This window comes from Octodon degus, unplaced genomic scaffold (assembly GCF_000260255.1).
Source record: "Octodon degus isolate 3935 unplaced genomic scaffold, OctDeg1.0 scaffold00115, whole genome shotgun sequence".
Classification (NCBI taxonomy): Eukaryota; Metazoa; Chordata; class Mammalia; order Rodentia; family Octodontidae; genus Octodon; species Octodon degus.
The window spans coordinates 957,391-977,481 of record NW_004524691.1 but is presented as its reverse complement, the minus strand read 5'-3'; the positions used below and the strand labels follow the sequence as shown (position 1 = coordinate 977,481).

The window sequence follows — 20,091 nt, the reverse complement described above, 5'->3', positions numbered from 1 at the left end:
ATTATTATTATTATTATTTTTGCAGAAGTAGGGATTGAACTCAGGCCCTTGAGCTTGCCAGGCAAGTGCTTATTCTACTAAGCCATCTCCCTAGTCCACTCTGTAGAGAATTTAAAGGCTTTATAAATTATAGTCACTGATTGCAAAACAGTCTAGTTTATTTGAGATGAGAAAGGTGCATATGAAAAATGTATAACGGTACTCTCAGGTGAACTTTTGAGGATAGGAGCTAATTTCTCATACTTTTGTGCTTAGATAAAAGATGCATATGCATAACTCTATGTTAACTATGTTTGTGCCACAGGAAAGATTTTTCCAATTTAATACACTATAACATACATATACTCTTGAAAAAGGACACTTCTTGACTTCAGACAACTTTCTAAATGTCAGTACATACATATAATTACGTCAATAATATATTTCACTCACACAGAATTTCACTTTTGAGATACTATCCAAATGTTGGTTTTAATAAAGGTTCTTGAAGTTATTAAAAAATGTGTATACCTAATGTTTTCATTGTAGTTCTTCCACTTGCAGGGTTCAAAGTACTGTGCCAACTATTATCCTTCTCACAGAAGACTGCAGTAATTTACTAAATGTGTAAGTAAAGCAGTGTCTGTCCTAGAAACTATTTTGCCAAGTAAGCAGTACAAAGTCACCTATCAAAATCATCATTTTAGTTGTAATGTCAGTAACTGTTGTGGATGGCAGATGTAAACACTATTTTTATTTCTTTAAAATGACTGCTAGAGGCCGTAGACTTAATTAGTGTCTGATAACCTCTAAGCATGAGTTTTGTCTCCAATAAAATGATTAGTACTTTTTCTATAAAGGATGTAGAATTCTCTTAAATCCAGTTGTTAACTCTGAACTTTTCTTTAGGAAGATAAATTTGGAGAAGAATGGTTGATCTGTGTGTTTCTCCCTTACTGCTTTGTTTTTAGGACAGAAAAGCATTTTTAAACAAGATAAGATGAGTGATATTATTAGTCCTCTTTAATTTCATCACAGCCAAGACATCAATATTTTATTTCATAGATGTTGATGATTGCAGTATTATTATTTTATTTATTTTAATTTAATTCCACTTGCTTCCCACACAATTTGTGTTGACTAACAAGGAAAACATGTACTATATTTATAAATGCAGGGATGTTAGATTAAATTGAAAGATCAGAAATTATAAAGGGTAAGAGGATTTCATTTTGGTGACTAACAAATATTATAAATGAAAATGCTATATATAAAAATCATGGGTACAAAGACTATATATATTCACACCAAGTAATGTGACCATAGGTCCAAATAGTTCATGAATATGGCAAAAGAATCAAAATGGAAAATGCACTTTAAACTACCCCTGAAGAAATCATCTAGTTTTTCATCCACTTGCTCTTTTTTTTTCCTAATGTGGAATAAGATGCTATTTAATTTTCTTCTTCCATAGCTAATATTTTTTCTATGTGTATGCTTTAATAATTTTTTTCTTTACAATTAGCTTTTGATAATTTTAGCTTTGTGTATCTAGGTATGATTTTACTCACATTTCTTGTGCAAAAGGTTCATTTTTCTTGGAAATGTGGTGCTGTAATTTTAACTAAATTCAGAAATTTTAAATCTTTAAATATCTATTGCCTACCCCATTCTACTTTGAGAATTTTCAATATGCAAATATAAGGTTCTTGATTTTGGCACAGACTGAACTGTTATATGACTGATCTGTAAACTTTTTCTTCTTCATGTTTATTTTACACTATTTTTATTGTTATATTCATTTAAGTTTGAAAATAATTTTTACAATGTGCAATCTATTATTAATCTCATGTTATATATTCATAGTAGAAATATTTTTCTAAAATTCACTGTCTACATCTTATATCTTTCACATTTCAATATTTGTCTACAATTTTTAATTTGTTATATAATTATTATTGATTTTCAATATAGTTAATGTTATAAAAAGAAATAGTCACTTGTGTGAATTCAGTATTACTCACATGTTCTCAACACTTTTCTTCTGTATTTTAGGGAGGGTTGTACAGGGTGTTCAGGGTCTCACTACTAGATTGTACTCGTAGTGATTCTCCTGTTTACAGCCTCCCAAGTGCTGGGATTACAGGTGCACACCACCATGCCCAGTCTCAATCACCATCTCAGTGTGCCCTGGGGAAGGTCCAGCATGGCAGGCTAGAGGATCAAAACCCTGGCCCCTGTACTTGCAGGTGCTGTAATCCGTGAGCTATTTGGCCAGCCCGTGTTCTCAACAGTTTGACAGCAAATAAGGAAACAAAAGTTATGCATGAACAGTTTATATTTACTAAAACTGTACTTGATATAAAAATTTGCTTAACATTTTGGCCAGTCTCAGTGGATTTAGGGTTCAGGATCTCAAATATGAAATACTGATTCAGTGTCAGTGAATTCTGGATGGACTTTTATGGGTCATGACAAATAATACACCAAACTGTTTGGTAGGGCAGGAGAGAAAACTCAGCAGTCTAAGCACCTGCCTGACAAGTGCGAGTACTGGGGTTTGATCCCCGATACCACATGCTATGCTGGCCCTGCCCTGGGTACGCTGTGCCAGCCAATGAAACCAAGCATGATAGTGCATGCCTGCAATCTCATTGTTGGGGAGACTGCAAACAAAAGAATCACTACGAATCCTAGCTGTACAGGAAGACCCTGTACCAAACACAAACTGGCAATAAATGGGACAAAAATCATGAAGTATCTCACTATGTTAATATAAAAGCTAAATTAATAGCAATGAAAATATTTTTCAAATTAAATGATGATGCCATGAAAACTTTATTTGCTCCTGATTTAGAGTCTTCTCCGTTCATGCATTAAAGAAAAATTTGACCCTGAAGGTAATACAGAGAAAGGAAACTAACCACAAGAAGAAAAAAATTCAAATAGTGCAAATATGCTCCAGAAATAACTGGTAGTGTAGGTCACCAGAAGCTATCCTTACAGTGTGCACAGCTTCCTCAGAGAAAGAGCAAAAGTCCTCCACTTTTCCTCTTTGTATGTATACAAATGTGGGTGTCGTGCACATAGGACCTTAGAAATTAAGAAACTTTATTTTTAATTTCTGAGATGCAACTTTGTCAAGTTCATTCTTGTTTGGGGTTATTGTATAGAAGAACACAAAAGGGTCACTATAAACTAGCTAGCCCTCTAACCCAAACTAACAATGTAGCTACAAAATATAACTGAAATACACTTAAGAGAGGGAACAGGTGTTTCTTTCTATCTCTTGTTACTCTGAAGAAGCTGAACAGTGATGAAATGAAAGCACATGGACATTATTTTCATAACAGAGAACAAAGGTAGAAATAAATCCTATATCCATTTGGATATAATAAACCCATCAGATTGCAAAAAGCAGTTGGAGTAAAATGTTTCTTTCATGCTTGTGTAACTTTGAAACCCAAAAATTTAGTGCCTTTTCCTTGGTAGGTAAATTTCTTAGCATCCAGTAACCTCAAAGCAACTCTTGAAATCAGCAAGTCAACAACTTTTCTATAGCTTCTTCAGTTCCACCTGGATGGAAAGGAGAATTCTCATCTTGCAGTCACAACAATCACTCTAACACTTTCCATCTTTTGATATTCAATCATCAATACTTCAATGTGAGGGCTGGGGAGATAGCTCAGTAGAATAAGTACTTGCCTGGTAAGCTCAAGGGCCTGAGTTCAATCCCCAGTTCCGACAAAAAAACAAAACAAAGCAAAACAAACAAAAAAAAACCCCAAAATTGATACTTCAATGTTTTCTATATACAGTTATCCATCTTTCAAACAATCCTTTTATAGATGGTAATCCCACTTGCAGTTATAGATACTGAGGCACATAGTTACTTAACTATGATATAAACACAATAATTTAATTGGGGAAAGAATATTTAAACTAAAGGCCAAGAGGGCCTGTGTACTGATTTGTATCTAGATGTCCCCCTAAAACCTTATGCAGTCATGGGTGGGGCAACTGGGAGGAGGTTGGATCATGGGTGTGATACTGGATTATGGATGTGATAACCAAATTTGTCCACTGATTGGTTTATCATAGTTCTGGGTGTGGATAAAGGAAAGGCCCAGCCTGGGTATGGGTGGCACCAACAAATAAGTTTATAGCCTGAATGGAATAAAGGGAAAAGTAGGTTCACATCTTCCTGCCTGCCATACCATGGACTGTTTCTCTTCTGCAGTGGCCTATTCCATACATCCTGCCTTGGAGCCAGCAAACTACAGAATGAAACCTCTACAATGATGTGAGCTGAAATAAACCTTTCCTTCTTTAACTTGTGGTTGTCTGGTATTTTGCCCATCTTCCTGTGAAATTCCTCAGGAATTTAAACTTGATTAAAATTAAACTTGATATTCACCATGCATAAAATTTTATTACTGTGATTAATACAATTTTTCTTCTAAGTCTCTTTAAAAATAAGGGTAATAATTTCTAATTACTTTTTTACACTCAGTGTCCACTTGCCCTAATAAGTTTAGGATACTGGTTTCTGCACTGCCCTGAAATCATATCACATTATCTGTCTTGACCAGATTATGAGACAAGAGTTACCACTTAATGGGCACTTAGGCTATGTACCAGGCACAGTGTACAGCACAAAGAACAACAACCAGACAATGCAAAAGTCAATAAACATCCATTTGCAAAGAAAAAAAAAATGAAACCTCAGAAGTTATCTTCATCACACAGCTCAATAAGTGGCAAAATCAAAATCTACTCGGTCAGCCAACTCCCCCTCTTCACCTCTGTTACTGTGTCCTGATTCCACAGTGCATGTTCTTTCCAGAACCCTCATTTTGATGGAAATGAGATCTATGTCTCTTTCAATGAACAGTAATAGGAATTCCCTACCCTAACTTTCTTCCTAGACACCAATAGCAATTTTTGTGCAATACTAAGTCTGGAAACCAAGAGCAATAATTTTAGTCTTTGAGGAATTTATATAAGTGTACACATGTGTGTGTTTACACATATAAGTGGAAAGCCAAATTCAGAGAAATTTCCAATTCTGGAACCATGTAGGGGATGAATCACTTCAGTCAGAATTTTCTTTTGGTGACTTCTCTTGATTTAAAATGACCCTTGGAACTTAAAATGAAAAATTACAATGTCTTCCAGTCCACATTATCTATAACACTTACTTAACTTCTCACAAGGCTATTGCCTAACTTCGTACATGACAACCCCATGGAGGTGGGGATTTTATGCAGTTTGTACCTTTTTCAATGTATTTAGTATGGAGGTCTCACTATGCAGCTTGACCTCCTAGTGATGTTTCTGTTTTCAGCTTCTCCAGTGCTGGGATTACAGGCATGTGCCACTTTGCCCAGTCTTGGTGGCTGGTTCAGTGTTTCCAGAGGCAGAACTTGTGCAGCATGTGATACCTGGGATTGAACTCTGGTCGCTACGCTTGCCTAAGCAGGTGCTTAGTCAGCAGAGCTGTCTCACCAGCTCTCCATAGTTTGTTCTTAATTGAATCCCTAGGGTTTAGGACATTGTTAGGAACACTATAGGCACTGAACAAATCATTCATCTTGGCATATCAATGGGTCCTCCATGTTCCTGAGGCTGAACTAGCTCATCTGGAGCTCTGGGAAAGTGAAGGGCACTGCTCTTCTAGTGATTATAGTGGGCCTGTTGCACTTGAGCACAGTCCATCCAGACACTAACTGGAATAAAATTTCCAGGATTCATGTGAAAAGTCCTCCCCTTTAAATGTAATGTTTGAGCCTTTTCATTATGTTGCTTGTGGCTGAAATGCCTTACAATTAAAAAAAAACCTACTTAAAACTTCTACCCTTAAATTATTCAGCTTCTCCATCTGAAATATATCATCTAGCCATGCTGAAAACAAAACAGAACAAAACCCTTTTCTGGGTGCTAATTAAAAAGCAGAACTGTTTTTACACTTCAAATGTTTTGCTTACCACCCAGGAACACACTGAAAAAACTCTGTTGGCTTAATGGGGGTATAAAAGAATCAAATCTAAAGGTTCAATCTATTACAACATGTACAGAACACAAACAGGCCATGCCAGATACTGCCGTGGGAAACAGGTGGCTTGTCCAGTGTAGTTTACCTATCTTTTATTTGATTTTTCAAGGGGAGTCAGAGGTAGATAATCTTTTAAATATTTCTTTCATTTCAGATTTGTGGAGATTGATCTTGAGTCTCCAGCACTCTGCTACCTACCCTGGACAGATTCTGTCTGCTTTCTGTCTCTGAGGCACCAATTTTCCCAAGTCCCACATAACTATTTTTGTTTTATCCAAGTTTAACGATACAGCGCTTCATTATCAAGTGGTTCTGTAAACACTGGTAAAGGAGACAAAGCAGAAAGGAGAGTTTAGAAAGAACTGAGGAACTTTCTTACCTCTCAGGAATCCACCCTTTTCCTCTTGGGTCACTGAGTATAAAGAAGTCAAAGTGGAAAATGCCCTCACTGTAATCAAAACTTCACAGCAAAGGCTGTGGAATTTGGGGGCAAGAACTAGAGCCCTCCATATATTATACAGTGTACTGCAGCCTGTTCATTTTGTGACTAGGGGAAGCACATGATTTAGAAAGGCTAAAGGTGGCAACAGGAAGAGCAGGGACCCTAAAAAGGTACTGGTGACTCATCATGGGGGTGAAGCTATGGTTTCACTTTTCAGGGTGCCAGTTATAATGTTTGGTTGTGCTGACCTTTTCAAAAGATTCACAGAGCTACAGCTCTTGGGTTCTAGCACCAGTGGTTCTGAGCTTTGTCACCAGCTAAGGACCCTGGGTTAGAAATATATCAGACTTAAAGCAACTTAGAAGACATGAGTCAATTATTTTTGTTTTGTGTTTTGGGCATTCTCTATTCACCTCAATATTTTTTTAAAATTTAGGATCTTGATATGTAGTTCAGGCTGGCCTTGCCTCCACTGCATAGGCCAGTGTGGTTTCAAACTCATGGTAACCTTTCTGCCTCAGCATCCTGAGTGCCTGGCCTCTCAATATCAAATTAAATGGTGACATATTATTTCCAGAAAACGTTTTAATAATAAAAGTTTTTGTGTTCTTTTAACAAAAGCACTATGCTATCACTTTTGTTCCTTCTTATAACACCCAACAAAACTTATGCTTCTTTGGTTCCTTGGATTTAAGTTTACCCACCTCCCCTATCCAGTATTTTATTGGTGCCTATGTGAAGAGCATCATCGTATTCATCTTTCTACATTCTGCTCTGTTTAGCACAAGGCTTTGCACATGGGAGCTGAGCAATAAATATTTGCTTAATTGTATTCTCTCTGTAGCAGTGTGTTTTTCTTTTGATGCATAACAGCATGAAAGATGCATGAATAAAAAAAGCATTTGTAGTTTAGAAAAGTAACTCCATGCTCAGCCGTGATGATTCAAAAATACTGGTACTACTAGTTACCATTTTATCACGGAAGGTGTGTCCTGAGAAACTAATAAAAAATCAGGTCCAAACCCAATGAAATGATTCATTTTGTTTTGTTCTTGAATATATTCTTTTTTATAGGGCTTGTCTTTGCTCCATTAACTATAAGGGAATAATGGTGTCACTATAAGGAAATAATTTTGGTGATATTATTAAGCAATATTGTCAGTAAATTTTACTACATTTCTAATTCAGCACTCTCTTTAGTTAACAACATGACAATTCCTAGGAGACAGTACTTGGGATAAATCTAGAAGTATATGCCAAGAACTCAGAAACCACATGAACTTTTAAAATTTAAATCCCTATCCTTTGTACCAGCTGCTCACAAGATAAAAAGAAGGGGGAAACTACCTGCTCGAGCCCCTCTCCTGTCCCTCTCTCAGACAGGAGCTTTCTTTCTCAATAAATATATTCTGCTCATAAAAAAAGATTAAAAGAAGGCTCTTTTTAGCTAAATTATTAACTTGGATGTATCACATGTAGATTTCCTGATTTCTTTAATTTTTTGAATTTGTTAAGCAGAGAAAGCAGCAAAGATGATGCTGTATGTCTTTAACAACCATGATGAAAAAATCCCAAGAGGTAGCCATCTTTACTGCAGCAGCTAAGTTAACTTCATCAGCAGCAGTATAAACTGACCATTTTACCAGTGCTCACTCCATGAACATTTACAAAGGGCCTCCATTCTGTTCATTAGCATTCAAGCTCCAGTGACACAAATACACAGTTATTTTCTTTAAACAAGATTTGTCCAGTAACAAAACTATTGGTGCTTCGACAAAAATGTGTGAAGTGCAACTCAGGTACAAGGGTCCATGATGAAGGAAGTAAAATTTAATTTAAATTGAAGAAGAATGGGGAGATTTATGTTCAATGAAGAAGGGGGAAAGGGTGGTGTAAAGTGAGAAAAAGAAAGAGGGGAACGACAGAGCAATGCTTTGGAGATGATTCGGATGGGTGAATGTGTGGGTACAATCTGATGGAGGGACAGGAGGGGACATCTGATGGAACACTGGAAAGCTAGGGGGAGATAGATTTCTTTTTAAAAGGTTTGCTCTTTGGGAGCTAGGCCTCATGGATCCACTGAGAGGTTTGCATCAGGAAAAAACTGACTCAATGTGCTTTCAAAAGTATCTCTGGGACAGTAGTGTGAGGACAAACTGAAGATGTGTGAGTAATTCCGGTGGTCAATAAGAAACGTCTCAATGAATGAAGTTATGCTGTGGAAGGTGGGATGGAGATGCTTCTCTCCATTGCTATGAATAGTTTAAGGAGCAGTAAGTAGGTGTAGACCTTTTCTTTGGATGGAGATCTGAATTAGATGTCAATTAATTAAGATGGCTCCCTAGTAGTTGTCTTGGTAGTAAAAATAAGATGAGGTTTTCAGGACACAGGCAGATACAGGGAGAAAAAAATCATTGGCTTTTGCCTAAGTGACAAATACTGTGTAGGGTCGCTGAGTATATGGCACTTAATAATGAGCTCTACATTTAAGTCTAGAACTCATCAGATTAATGTGGGTCAGATGTAAATATTTAGTTGTTATAGAAATTGTAGGAGATGTGAAGAAGCTATGAGTTTGTCTAATGTGTACTGGGTAAAGACAATGTCTAGAAGTTTACTGTTACTAAATAAATCAGTATCTTGAAAATTCAATTTATCATTAATTCTCTAAGCACCTTACAATACAACTGTATAGGAGTCAATGATCTCAATTATATCCCTTCAATTTTGGGTATAGGACATATATTTTTCCTAAAAGACCTTGGGACTGAAGATACTGAGAATTAGAAAATCTGATTCTCTGAAAAGTACTTGCAGGCTATGTGAACAAATTACAAGCAATAGTTATTGTTTGTTTAAATATACAGAATGAGAACTTTAACTAATGCTACATAAAAAGGAAAAAAGCCAACAAAATAGGGACTTTGTTACTACTAAGCATGTGCAAAATAAGTCAGACACATTGACTGCAAGAAACCAGAATAAAATCAGAGGAATTGTATCGCACTATATTCTACAGGCTCAGTCCTAACTATTTGATGCAATCGTTGTCAAAGTGTTTCTGGCTATTTTGAAGGAAATGATGTGAAAAGAAATGAACATGAATTCTGGGATTCCCAATTGGAGAGTGGGATGTACCTATCAGGAAGTCTAGTTCCTGGGTCCTGGTCACAGAGCATATACATCATGGTCTGGGGAGGATGAACAGGGGAATGTTTCCTCTTGAATATTGCTCAAGTGAGTCCAGTACACAGCCAGTTTTTTTAACCTTTTCATTTAGTACAGAAACAGAATGTGGGGAAAGAAGAAAAGCTGCCATTCAGTTGTAGAAAAGACCTGAGAAGTTATAATAAATTTGTGACCTTCAGAAAATGATGTAAAGGACCCCAAATGTACTACTGAAATACTCATATCACTGATGGAACCATCATGAAAATGTACCCATTTTGACTATCTGTCTTAAAGAGAGACTCAGAAAATAATCAATAATGTAAGGACAGGGAATAAAAAATATAAACTATATCATAATATGGTTATAAAACTGAGACTATATTAACTTCAGAAGAAATAAACCAAGGGATAGCCCAGCAGCTATCTTTAAAATAATACAATTATTTTCTATGTCTTATGAGTGTAAGTCATTTCAGAAAAACTATTGAGCCATACCTGTTTATAGACCTTACAGGGCAATTATTAATAAATATATACACATATAATTATATATATATTCTATATTCTATATACATATATCCCTTTGTTCTTTCCCAGATACTAAACTTGTAGTGATATTAGTAGCCCTTGAAAATGCAACATTTTCAATATAAATCCAGAAGTCAGAAATAGCTAGTCTGTGTTTCACGACACCTCAGTGGTGTAGGTGTTCAAACGCTGAATAAGGCCTGGGATGTACTGACAATTACATTAGTGACTTTATCCTAACTGTACTTAGTTTACTAGAATAGAACTGTCTTGTCATTAAACAGTTTCAATGTATGTTGTATTTTATACCTTTCTTGACACATTTTCCTCTTTGCTGTATAGTTTGCTGCATTATGTCTTGTCTACCTTCTGCTGTTGTTCACTCCTGGTTTTTAACCTCTTAATGACATTTGGATTTAGTACTCCAAAATAGAGATTATATGAATGAATGAATGAAAAAAGATGGATGAATGAAAGAATAAATGAGTAGATGCATAATTCCAGTATCTCTTTGACAATTTATTGTGTTGACACCAAAATCAAATAAGTATATTTAGTTTTCACTTGTTAACTCATTCATCAATTTAGTTTTTTTTCCATGAATTTAGTTTTAACTTAGAACATTCTGTGTTGGTTGCTGAGAATTTGAGGTCAAAAAGTGTAGCATTTGCTCTCTAAGGACTAGAGGCATGGGACGAAGGGCAACACCAGCAGTTCTATGGAATTGAGTGCACAGCATACATGCTGATAAACATGTTAGATGCATCCAATTGACAAATAAGCACTAAGCTAACAGTGAATGTGAGTACTGATGTCATTTGTAAGCAAGAATTAAAAGCATTTCAAGACTACTATTGAGACTGATCTCTGGTATCTCCTACTTGGCAACTGCAGAGTTAAGAAAGTGTCATGTGAACTAAATTAGAAAGTGGATGGAGATAGGGGCTGTGTGGCTGAGAGAAAAAGACAGGACTTCAGCAGAAAAAAATCCTGGATACAGGGTGTGGCAGAAACTAGGCTTGAACCTTAAGCTATGGTGTTTTTTAAGAACATAGCCCAGAAAATATTGGAGGGAGCAGACAGTGAAATAAGAAACTAAGGAAAGAGGTTAAAGAATACCTGAATGAAAAGCAATTAGCAACAAACATAACAATATGCAATGTCCTACTTATTGAAACTGTCCTAATAATCGGTTTTGAAGCTGTCTCATTGCTATTTGTTTCTCAATAAAATAAAATGAAAAGCAATTAAATTTTTTTTAGTTTCCTGACCATATTATCAGAATAATATAATTAGATGTTTTTAGAAGTTCATGATCAAGAGGACATTGCACTTTTTGACAGTTTTCTGGGAGCCCTCTTCTAAGTGAACACATCAGAAAATGGAATATACATACTCATTTTTGTCCACTTTTTCACGGAGCTTCTTTAGTTGCTTACTTTGGCTGAATTTCAAATTTTGAATTATGTTTTCAAAGTATTCATCTTCTTTGTAGTTCAACTACATTGCATAAAAGATTTTGGGAACAATATTAAAGCCAGGATCTTCAAAACTTTTATCAAACATATCTTCTTGAATTTTATCAGTTAATGAGATTTGACAGTATTTAAAATATATCAAAGAACAACTTAGTTCTAATTGACCCCATTCTGTATAATAGGTTAGTAATATTTTAGATGAATTACAACTTCAGCCTATTTTTTTAATCAACCAAATGTCAGGGCAGTCTCTCACAATATTGCACTAATCCTCATATAACAGATGAGTGTAGCAGCACATTCCTATTTAGAACTGACTGCAGCCCTAGCACTGTTCTCAGCATTTTAGATATACTGATGTAATCCTTTCAGTAATCCTATGAACAAAAGGCTGTGATCACTATTTTAAGTTGAAGAAACAGTTTCATCACTTGCCCAAGTTTATATAATGGGTGGAAATTAAATTGGCATTGAGTCTATGCTCTTAGCCACCACATCCCTATCATAAGAGCCCCGGGACTTTCAAGGTCTAGAGAGCTCACATGAAAGAGAAATCAAATTACTCTGCACTTGGAAAGAGGATAGAGCACTTTGACTTAGAAACCTCCATGATAGTCTAATAGAAAATAGATTATGAATCACCACTCCTCTCTGGACTTAGGCAAGGATCATCTTGTTATCATTAGGATATCAAATACTGATAGTGGTCACAAAGTTATGGGGGGGGGGAGATAGCTCAGTAGAGTAAGTGCTTGTCTGGCAAGCTCAGGGTCCTGAGTTCAATCCCCAGTACCGCAAAAAAAAAAAAAAAAAAAAAAGTTATCTGTGGGAGTTTTGCTGAGTCTGAAACCAGAGCTAGAGTGACATTAGACAATTCTTGTATTTTAGTTGATACACTATGAGGGAAGAATAAAACAATTTCTGGTTCTCTAATAGTGTATTTACTTTTGTTTTTCATATGTAGGAGACATGACCTAGTTTATACAATAGGCAAAATAATTGGAAAGTTAAAGAAACTGGATGCTTGGAATTTCAGACCCATATAAAGTGGTGGTAAGGGGACCACATGCTGGCTGCTTCTGTGCATCACGTTGATGTCTACTCCTGGGTGCTCTTTGAAGGACATTAGATTTTCCTCACTATTCTTCAAATGGAGTATATGGAAAGCAAAGTAATAAACCCAGTCCAGTGAAATAGAAGGTTGAATAGGAAATACAGTGTTAGCATTCATATTAAGGTTTTATATAATAAGGCCTACAATTTTAGGCTAGTTAATGTAATTTTGGACATCCTGCAGCTAGAAATGACAGTGCTGCCAGCTCCAGGTATCACTGGCCAGAGCCTTCCACAGAGACTTACCTCAACGTATTCATTATTCAGTTTGTTATCATTCGAAACAATGTCATCAGGATAGCCTATCCTTTCTTTAATTGCTAAGGCCTGTGGAAATTATAATATTGGAGATAAGAATGATTATATAAATTTCAAAAACAAATATTATAATTTGCCCCAGATGGGCAGTTGAATAACACACCCTAAATAGTTTACAAAAGGAATATCTGACAACACTCAACCAGAGTTCTTTGCAGTGGATTTTTTCCTTGGATTAATAAAAGGTTTAAAATTTGCTTTTAGTACTGTACTCTTACAGGCTTCAGCTTTCCCAAGAAAACCAAAATGAAAACTGACAAAAGTTATTGTTTCACATATACTGCATTTTTATGAGTTTTTTGTATGAAGGTTTTCTCTCTTTAATCTTATAAAGGAAGTAATATTTAGAGCTTTCACTCTTGCAAGATATAATTATCTTTCCACCTCACTGATTTGGTGGAGAAAACAGATAAGGACTTTCACAGGTTTAGCGTTAATGCTTTTTCTGAATATTGGTTCCTAGCATTGCTGGACTTTTTATTTTTCACAAAGTCAGTGTACCTACAAGGTAAATTAGTAACATTTTAAAGAAGTGAAAAAGTTTTTCTCTTTACCCTGGCTCATACTTACTCTTTTTCCATTACTATTTCTAAATTTTATTTTTATTATTTTAAAATGAATTTACTCAATTTTATTATTAATAATACTTGCTTCCTATTTGCTATTTGCATTTTTTACTTTTGTGTCATTTTGGTCACAGATATTTTCACTTTTGATTTATTGTATCCTGTTGCTTTTTAATGAGCTAATTAATTAAAGATCATGGAGAATGCAGTTTATACCTCTACCCACTTTCTTCTATGTTTCCATATGATCCGCTCCTTATATATCAGTGCTTTTTCTTTTCAGCTTTATTTCCTGAAAAACATTTTTTCTTAAAGTGCTCTCAAGGACACAAATTTTACATAAAGTAAAGGTACTACATAAAAAGGCTTATAGTCAAATAATTTGGATAACATACAAAAAAAAAAAACAACAACAATCTCTTTCCTTATTGTAAGACATATTAGAATTTGAAAATAGATGCTAAGTTCAGAATCACAGTAGGCAGGGACATAAATATAAACATATTTTAGGTCTGGTGCCAGACGACCATTCCCTAGAGGCATGTTACTTAGTCTACGTTGGGATCAGAAAAACTTTTTATTGGAAGAAACTTCCTTAAACTCTTTTGGCCATGGGACTCCTCTGTGGAAAAATGTGCAGGTCCAGTGTTTTATGACACACTTTGGAAATGCAGATCTAGAAGCATTCAGTTGTTTACATCAAATGCAGCTGTGTCACAGACAGCTAAGGCACTAAAGAAGCAGTGTGACCTGAATGAGGAATGGGCAAGAATGATGAAAAGATAGTCAGAACTCTGGACCTGAATTCTAGTCCCAAGTCACACTCCACAGAGCTCTTTTGAGAGCTGAAGAAAGGATACTGTTTCCATTTGGTTTAAAGCTGAATGAGAGCTAGACCACAGACTGATTGTCATAGGTTTATTATGGACTCCTGTATTAGTCTAAAGAATGTTTGTTCTTTCTTCTACCCTAATGATAGGAGAATGGATGTTGTGGACAACAGTAAGTTCATAGCTTTCATAGAACATGTTCCCCAAAATTTTACATAATTTAAGAGACACATAGAGCAATTTTAAACTTAATATTTCCTTAGAAATCTTACTTCTGTTCACATACAACACATTAAAAGTTTTAATATAAGCTTCTCACTAAACATATATAGAAATAACTATAAAAAGTATTCCTTTAACCATAGATGTTATCACACACAAATGATATACCACGTTATATTTGCTTGGTCAGAAATTTAATATGTTTTTCTCTTCTGGTCATGTGAAAAGTTAATAGGGAATGTTTCAAAAGTGTAACTGGAATTATAAGGGGACATGATTTTGAACCATTGGTAATGATCTTTTAGGTTATTTTTGTAGAAAGATATAATATATGAACCACTAGTATTTTAGTCATTATTTCTTTATTAATTCACATAACATTTTTCTCTATTTCTAAAGTCTTCTTTTAAAGGGAAAGGAAGAGCTTCTTGCAGAGAAAAGATGAAAATCATAAAAAAGTCTTTATTCATGAAAATCATCCCTTCATTATAGCTTGAAGTAACTTTAAATTTTTTTTTTAATGTATTTAGTACAGGGTCTCACTACACAGATCAGACTCATAGCGATTCTCCTGTCTTTCAGCCTCCCAAGTGCTGGAATTAAGAACGTGCGCCACCATGCCCAGTCTCAACTGCTGTTTCAGCATGCCCCAGAGGCAGGGGCTCTATCTCCTGACCCCTGGTTCTGCCTTAATCTACTGAGCTATCTGGAAGGACTATATTTGGGCTTTTTGTTTGTTTATTTTATTTTGTTTTTGTACCAGAGGTTGAACTCAGGACTTTGCACTTGCTAGGCAGGCACGTATGCCACTGAGCTATCTTCCCTTATAATTTGAAATTTTTATAAACAAAGTAGGATTATGATTTTCCTGAATGTGTTTAAAGTTAAACTTTTCCTAGAAGAAAATTGTACTTTGATAAACTTGCTTGTCCTTACCTTTTCTTCAGCTTTCTTTTTTGTTTCAGTATCCATCCAGGTGAGATCATCTAAAGTCTGAATAAAAACTTTCCTTATCTGTGCAATCAAATCTTCAACCTCAAATCCAAAGTACAGAAGCCAAATTAGGCCATCCACTAAGTCATTGTAATAATGATTAAAAAAAGCAGATCTACATGCTTATGTGATGCATAAGTAAACGTATTTATATGATGTAATATGTTAACAAATGTAAAATTATAGACAAACTCAAATGCAGATGAATAAACTTATTGGTTCATTCTATTTAAAGCAATATTGTCATTATCAACATTTCTGATTAAATAGCTCTTACATATAGGCATTTTAATTTAAAAAAAATTATCTTGGGAATGCAATGGTCCTTACCTTCATGATAAGAAGAAAACTGTATTACCTGTCATTACCGTTACTGGTTGAGTTAAGCATGAAGTAGCATTTCAATAAATTTTTTACTGTGTCATTAAGTTGAATTGTCTTTTAATAAAAATGAAAACTGGGGTACATTTCTTACAATTTAAATTCTGATTATTTTCTAGGTATTTAAGACAACACTAATTTTTGGCTAATTTGGATAATAGAAGATTTTGGGGCTTTTGATAATAGAAGTTTATAAATGACTATTTAGTAAAACATCTGACTAGGTTTTCTAAATACACTGTACCTGGAAAATGGATAGTTGGATTTGAATTAAACAACATGAGGAACCAAAACCATAATTAGACTCTTGAGGGACAGAAGGTGAGATTTATTACTATACAATTACATATTATTATTTGGAGGAGGTTCTCTAATTAATAAAACCTCAGCCAGATTATGGACAATTATAATTGCCCATCAGTGGAAACAAATTAAGAGTGCATTGCAGGGTTAACTATGTATTGTGTTGGAAACATTACCACATGTTTGCTCTCTCCAGCAAATGCTGCTTTCACATAAAGCCTCCCCACAGCATTTTCCATATTCCCATTGACATAGTTTGCACAACGTCTCCAAGTTGCTGTTTCTGATGTTGTGCCATAAAGGGCCTATAACAGAGCAAAAAGAAAATGGCCAGGAGTAGAGGGCAGGAGTACAGATTTCACATGACTTTATTCTTCACATCTCATTTAAATCCTTGCACACTCATCACTTCTCAAAAAAGCAGGTGTCCCTATCTTTTGATAAAATGCAACCTGGTTCTTAGAAGTATCTGAAAATGTGTATTTTCAGAGGCATGTCCTGGTAGAGCTTTTGAATATTAGAAATTAATATCCTTCTAGAAAGCTTTAAGGGAAAAATACAACATGGCAGCCACTGCATAAATATCATTGTGAAGTAATGTTCAATAAATGTAATGGGGATGTCTCACACACAAGAAAATGCATTTCTGCTTGTTTTAACTGAACTTCAAGTACTTTACAAAAACTGAATTGTATAAGTGTAAATATAGATAAAGCAATTCAAGTAGGTAAGGGAAATTTAGCACAGTAACATTTTTATATTATTTAAGCTTAAAAATGTGTCTATGTATTCTTTTTAAGGTTTAAACATATGGGAATTGGTGACCACTCACAGTTATTTTCTTTCTACAACACCAACCAGTAAGTTTCCTAGAATTTCTCCTTTCTCAACCCCTACTGCCCACTCCCCTTACATGAGGCTAAAATGCTGACTGCTTACATAACATAAAACAGCCCAAGTAAAAGCTCTAAGTCTTTTGTCCAGGTGGGCATTCTCTCAGGGTTGTCTGAATAAATATAGTCCAGCTGTGTATATTTTCACTGTGCTCTGTGCATCTGCATATCAAGTTAATTGAGAAAGACTCCCCTGCAATAGCTTTAAACACAGCAACAATATCAACAAAAAACAGTAATACATCAATGCAGCATTCTTTCGTGAAATGTTCATTTAACCAATGGTAACTCCTTACAAGGCTTTGTGATCATAATACCACAGGTAATGACCGTAGGATGGCAAAGGCCACGATGACTGACTTCCTTCCTAGATGACATATACCCTAAATATGTGCAAAATATCCAAATTTGGCATTTTGTCTTTTGCAAAGTTCACCACATTCTAGCAGTATACATGGCAAGCCTTCATAACCATGTATTTCCTTATGCTTTAAGTCTTAAGAAAAGAGAGATTTTTTCTTCACCTTGCGGAAAGCATTTCTGGACTCCTTGTAGGTTCGGCTGAGGCTGCTTACAAGATCCATTATGAACCTCCAGGACATTAAATTTTGAAGATCTCTGTATAAAAAAACCCACCACCCAGCAACAGAAAAGATGAGGCTGCAAAGCTTCTAAAGAGTGATATGAAATGTAAACTTTGAGGACATGGGCACTTTGACATACCTACCTGGCAGAATATTTGGTAAGAATGGGCTTAAGTTTGATTAAATATTCTGGAGCATACACAACCACCTCTTCCTCATTTGGAATATTAATATTCACAGTTGACATGATTTCATTTGTGAAATTTGACCAGCTGAATGGCTGGGGAAAAAGCAGGCACAAAACATTAAGTAATTATGGATTTCTTTCTTTGATTCCATGATTTCACTTTGGTGAGGTCAGACATTAAAGATTGCCCTAGTATTCTGTTTTTTGTTTGTTTTGGATTTTTTTTTCTGTTTTTCAATCAGCTTTTGGATAAAAATGAGTTCTGCAACATTCTATCTATGTAGAGGAATTAGACCACCCATCTAAGAGCCAAAATAAAGCTTCTAAGTTTTATTTTGAGAACATACAAGTTAAAAGCTAGTTCAAAGTCTTCTTATTCTAAATATCATTTTAAATGAAGAGCAAGCAAGGAGAAAAGCTAGGAAACATGGAAGGGGCAAAACCATACAAATATGCACAAGATAATTAAGGCAGTGGTTCTGAGAATCTCCATCAGGTTTTTGAAACTAGCAGTTACTTGGTAGGATTCTCACCCTGACTAACTATATATGCTGATATCTGTGAACTAAACAACTGCACTGAGGACAGCAATGTGTAATACTAGGGCCATACTTGGAATGCCTGTCATTTTGGTCTTCTAAATGTGTACTGCTTCTAATGGCATATCAATTACTGCTATACTCTCTCTCAAGTAAAGGCTTTTTTTTAAAAAAGGTAATAAAAAAAACCCGAGACATGGAAAAAAATATCATAGGACTGTCCTGCTACAATGTTGTATATGGTTAGATTTCTAAATTTCTGTGTAAAAAAGTGTAATTGTTTATTTTTTAATTTTTAAAAAAAATTCTATTTTTTCACATTTGATAGGGATTTAAAGTTTAGCATATCAATGATTGTCGGAAAAATATGTGTTCCATGTTATGTGTAAGGCGTCTGATATTCAGACAGATAGTGATGTTAAGTGCAATTGCCTATGTTGAGGGGTAAAAATACCATTAAGCTTCTCTTCTGGAAGGTTTACAACTTAAGTTTTCAGACCAAAATAATTAGAGAAAAAGAAGGGCTACCAGGATAGCCAACATTTTGGTCCCAGCTCTTCAAGGTCAGTGAGGACTCAAGACATAAGAGAACCTGTATTGTAACATCCGGTAACTCAGTGGTATCCCAAATTTTCTGATCAAGGAGACGGGGCCATAAGGAAAGTGATTGATGATGTAGAGTGTGCCTAAGAAGAGTCACCCAGAGAGAAAACATTCTCTCAGGCTTTCACAGAGAGCAAAAACGGTCAAGCAATGACTGTGACTCATCCAAATGAATGACACTGACAAAAGATCTACAAACTGCTGTACTTGGTTTTAGGGTAAATCCTGAGAGGATTTCATTGACCTTGTTAGATACAAAAGTTACATTTTTTGTTATACAGGTGTTGTTTTATCTTGGTCTTATCTATCCAGCAGAAAAGTATAAACACAAGGTATAAGACTTAAAGCCATATTAATATGCTGAGCTGGAAAAGGCTCAAGTCATCAACTTCTGACATTGCCAGTCCTATGGATAATCCACTACTATTATGGACTACTAGACTATATTAGATTGTTTTGCTGAATTCATGCACCAACAATATTTGAATGGCAATGGTATATCTATCTCTGACAAAACTAAACAGGGGGATATAAATGAAGAATCATTTTGTAGTAAGTAATACAAATTAGGATAGATATACAGATACTTTCTCTTAGTTCATGAGAAGGAAGATTTGTACTAATATTGTTTAGACAAGATATCCTGTCTGCATCTTGTATTATGAATGACTACTATGAAGACAACAGTATGCAATGTTTTAATTATTGAAACAGTCCTGCTAACCTGTTTTGAAACTGTCTCATTGCTATTTCTTTCTAGATAAAGTTAATTTAAAAAGAACCCTAAATAACATTTTACAAAAGGTAAAGAAACTTAGCTATAAAAATAAAGCTTCTTTTGTTTATCTAAAAATGAAAATGTGTATCAAGTATTTGACTTTCATAAGGTTTTTTTTTTTTTTTTTT

At 35.1% G+C, this 20,091-nt stretch overlaps 1 protein-coding gene across 3 annotated transcripts in view; it reads right to left on the bottom strand.

The window, feature by feature from the left end:
• Window positions 1–20,091, bottom strand: part of Mme (membrane metalloendopeptidase) — a 141,257-nt gene that overhangs the window by 21,544 nt on the left and 99,622 nt on the right. For all 3 annotated transcript variants that reach the window (XM_023699699.1, XM_023699698.1, XM_004639815.3), the window contains exons 11-16: window positions 18,000–18,136; window positions 17,797–17,890; window positions 16,556–16,684; window positions 15,639–15,737; window positions 13,013–13,093; window positions 11,572–11,675 (exon numbers count right to left, since the gene is read on the bottom strand). In XM_023699699.1, coding sequence (XP_023555467.1) covers window positions 11,572–11,675; window positions 13,013–13,093; window positions 15,639–15,737; window positions 16,556–16,684; window positions 17,797–17,890; window positions 18,000–18,136 — 644 coding nt within the window. The remainder of the gene's footprint in view (window positions 1–11,571; window positions 11,676–13,012; window positions 13,094–15,638; window positions 15,738–16,555; window positions 16,685–17,796; window positions 17,891–17,999; window positions 18,137–20,091) is intronic.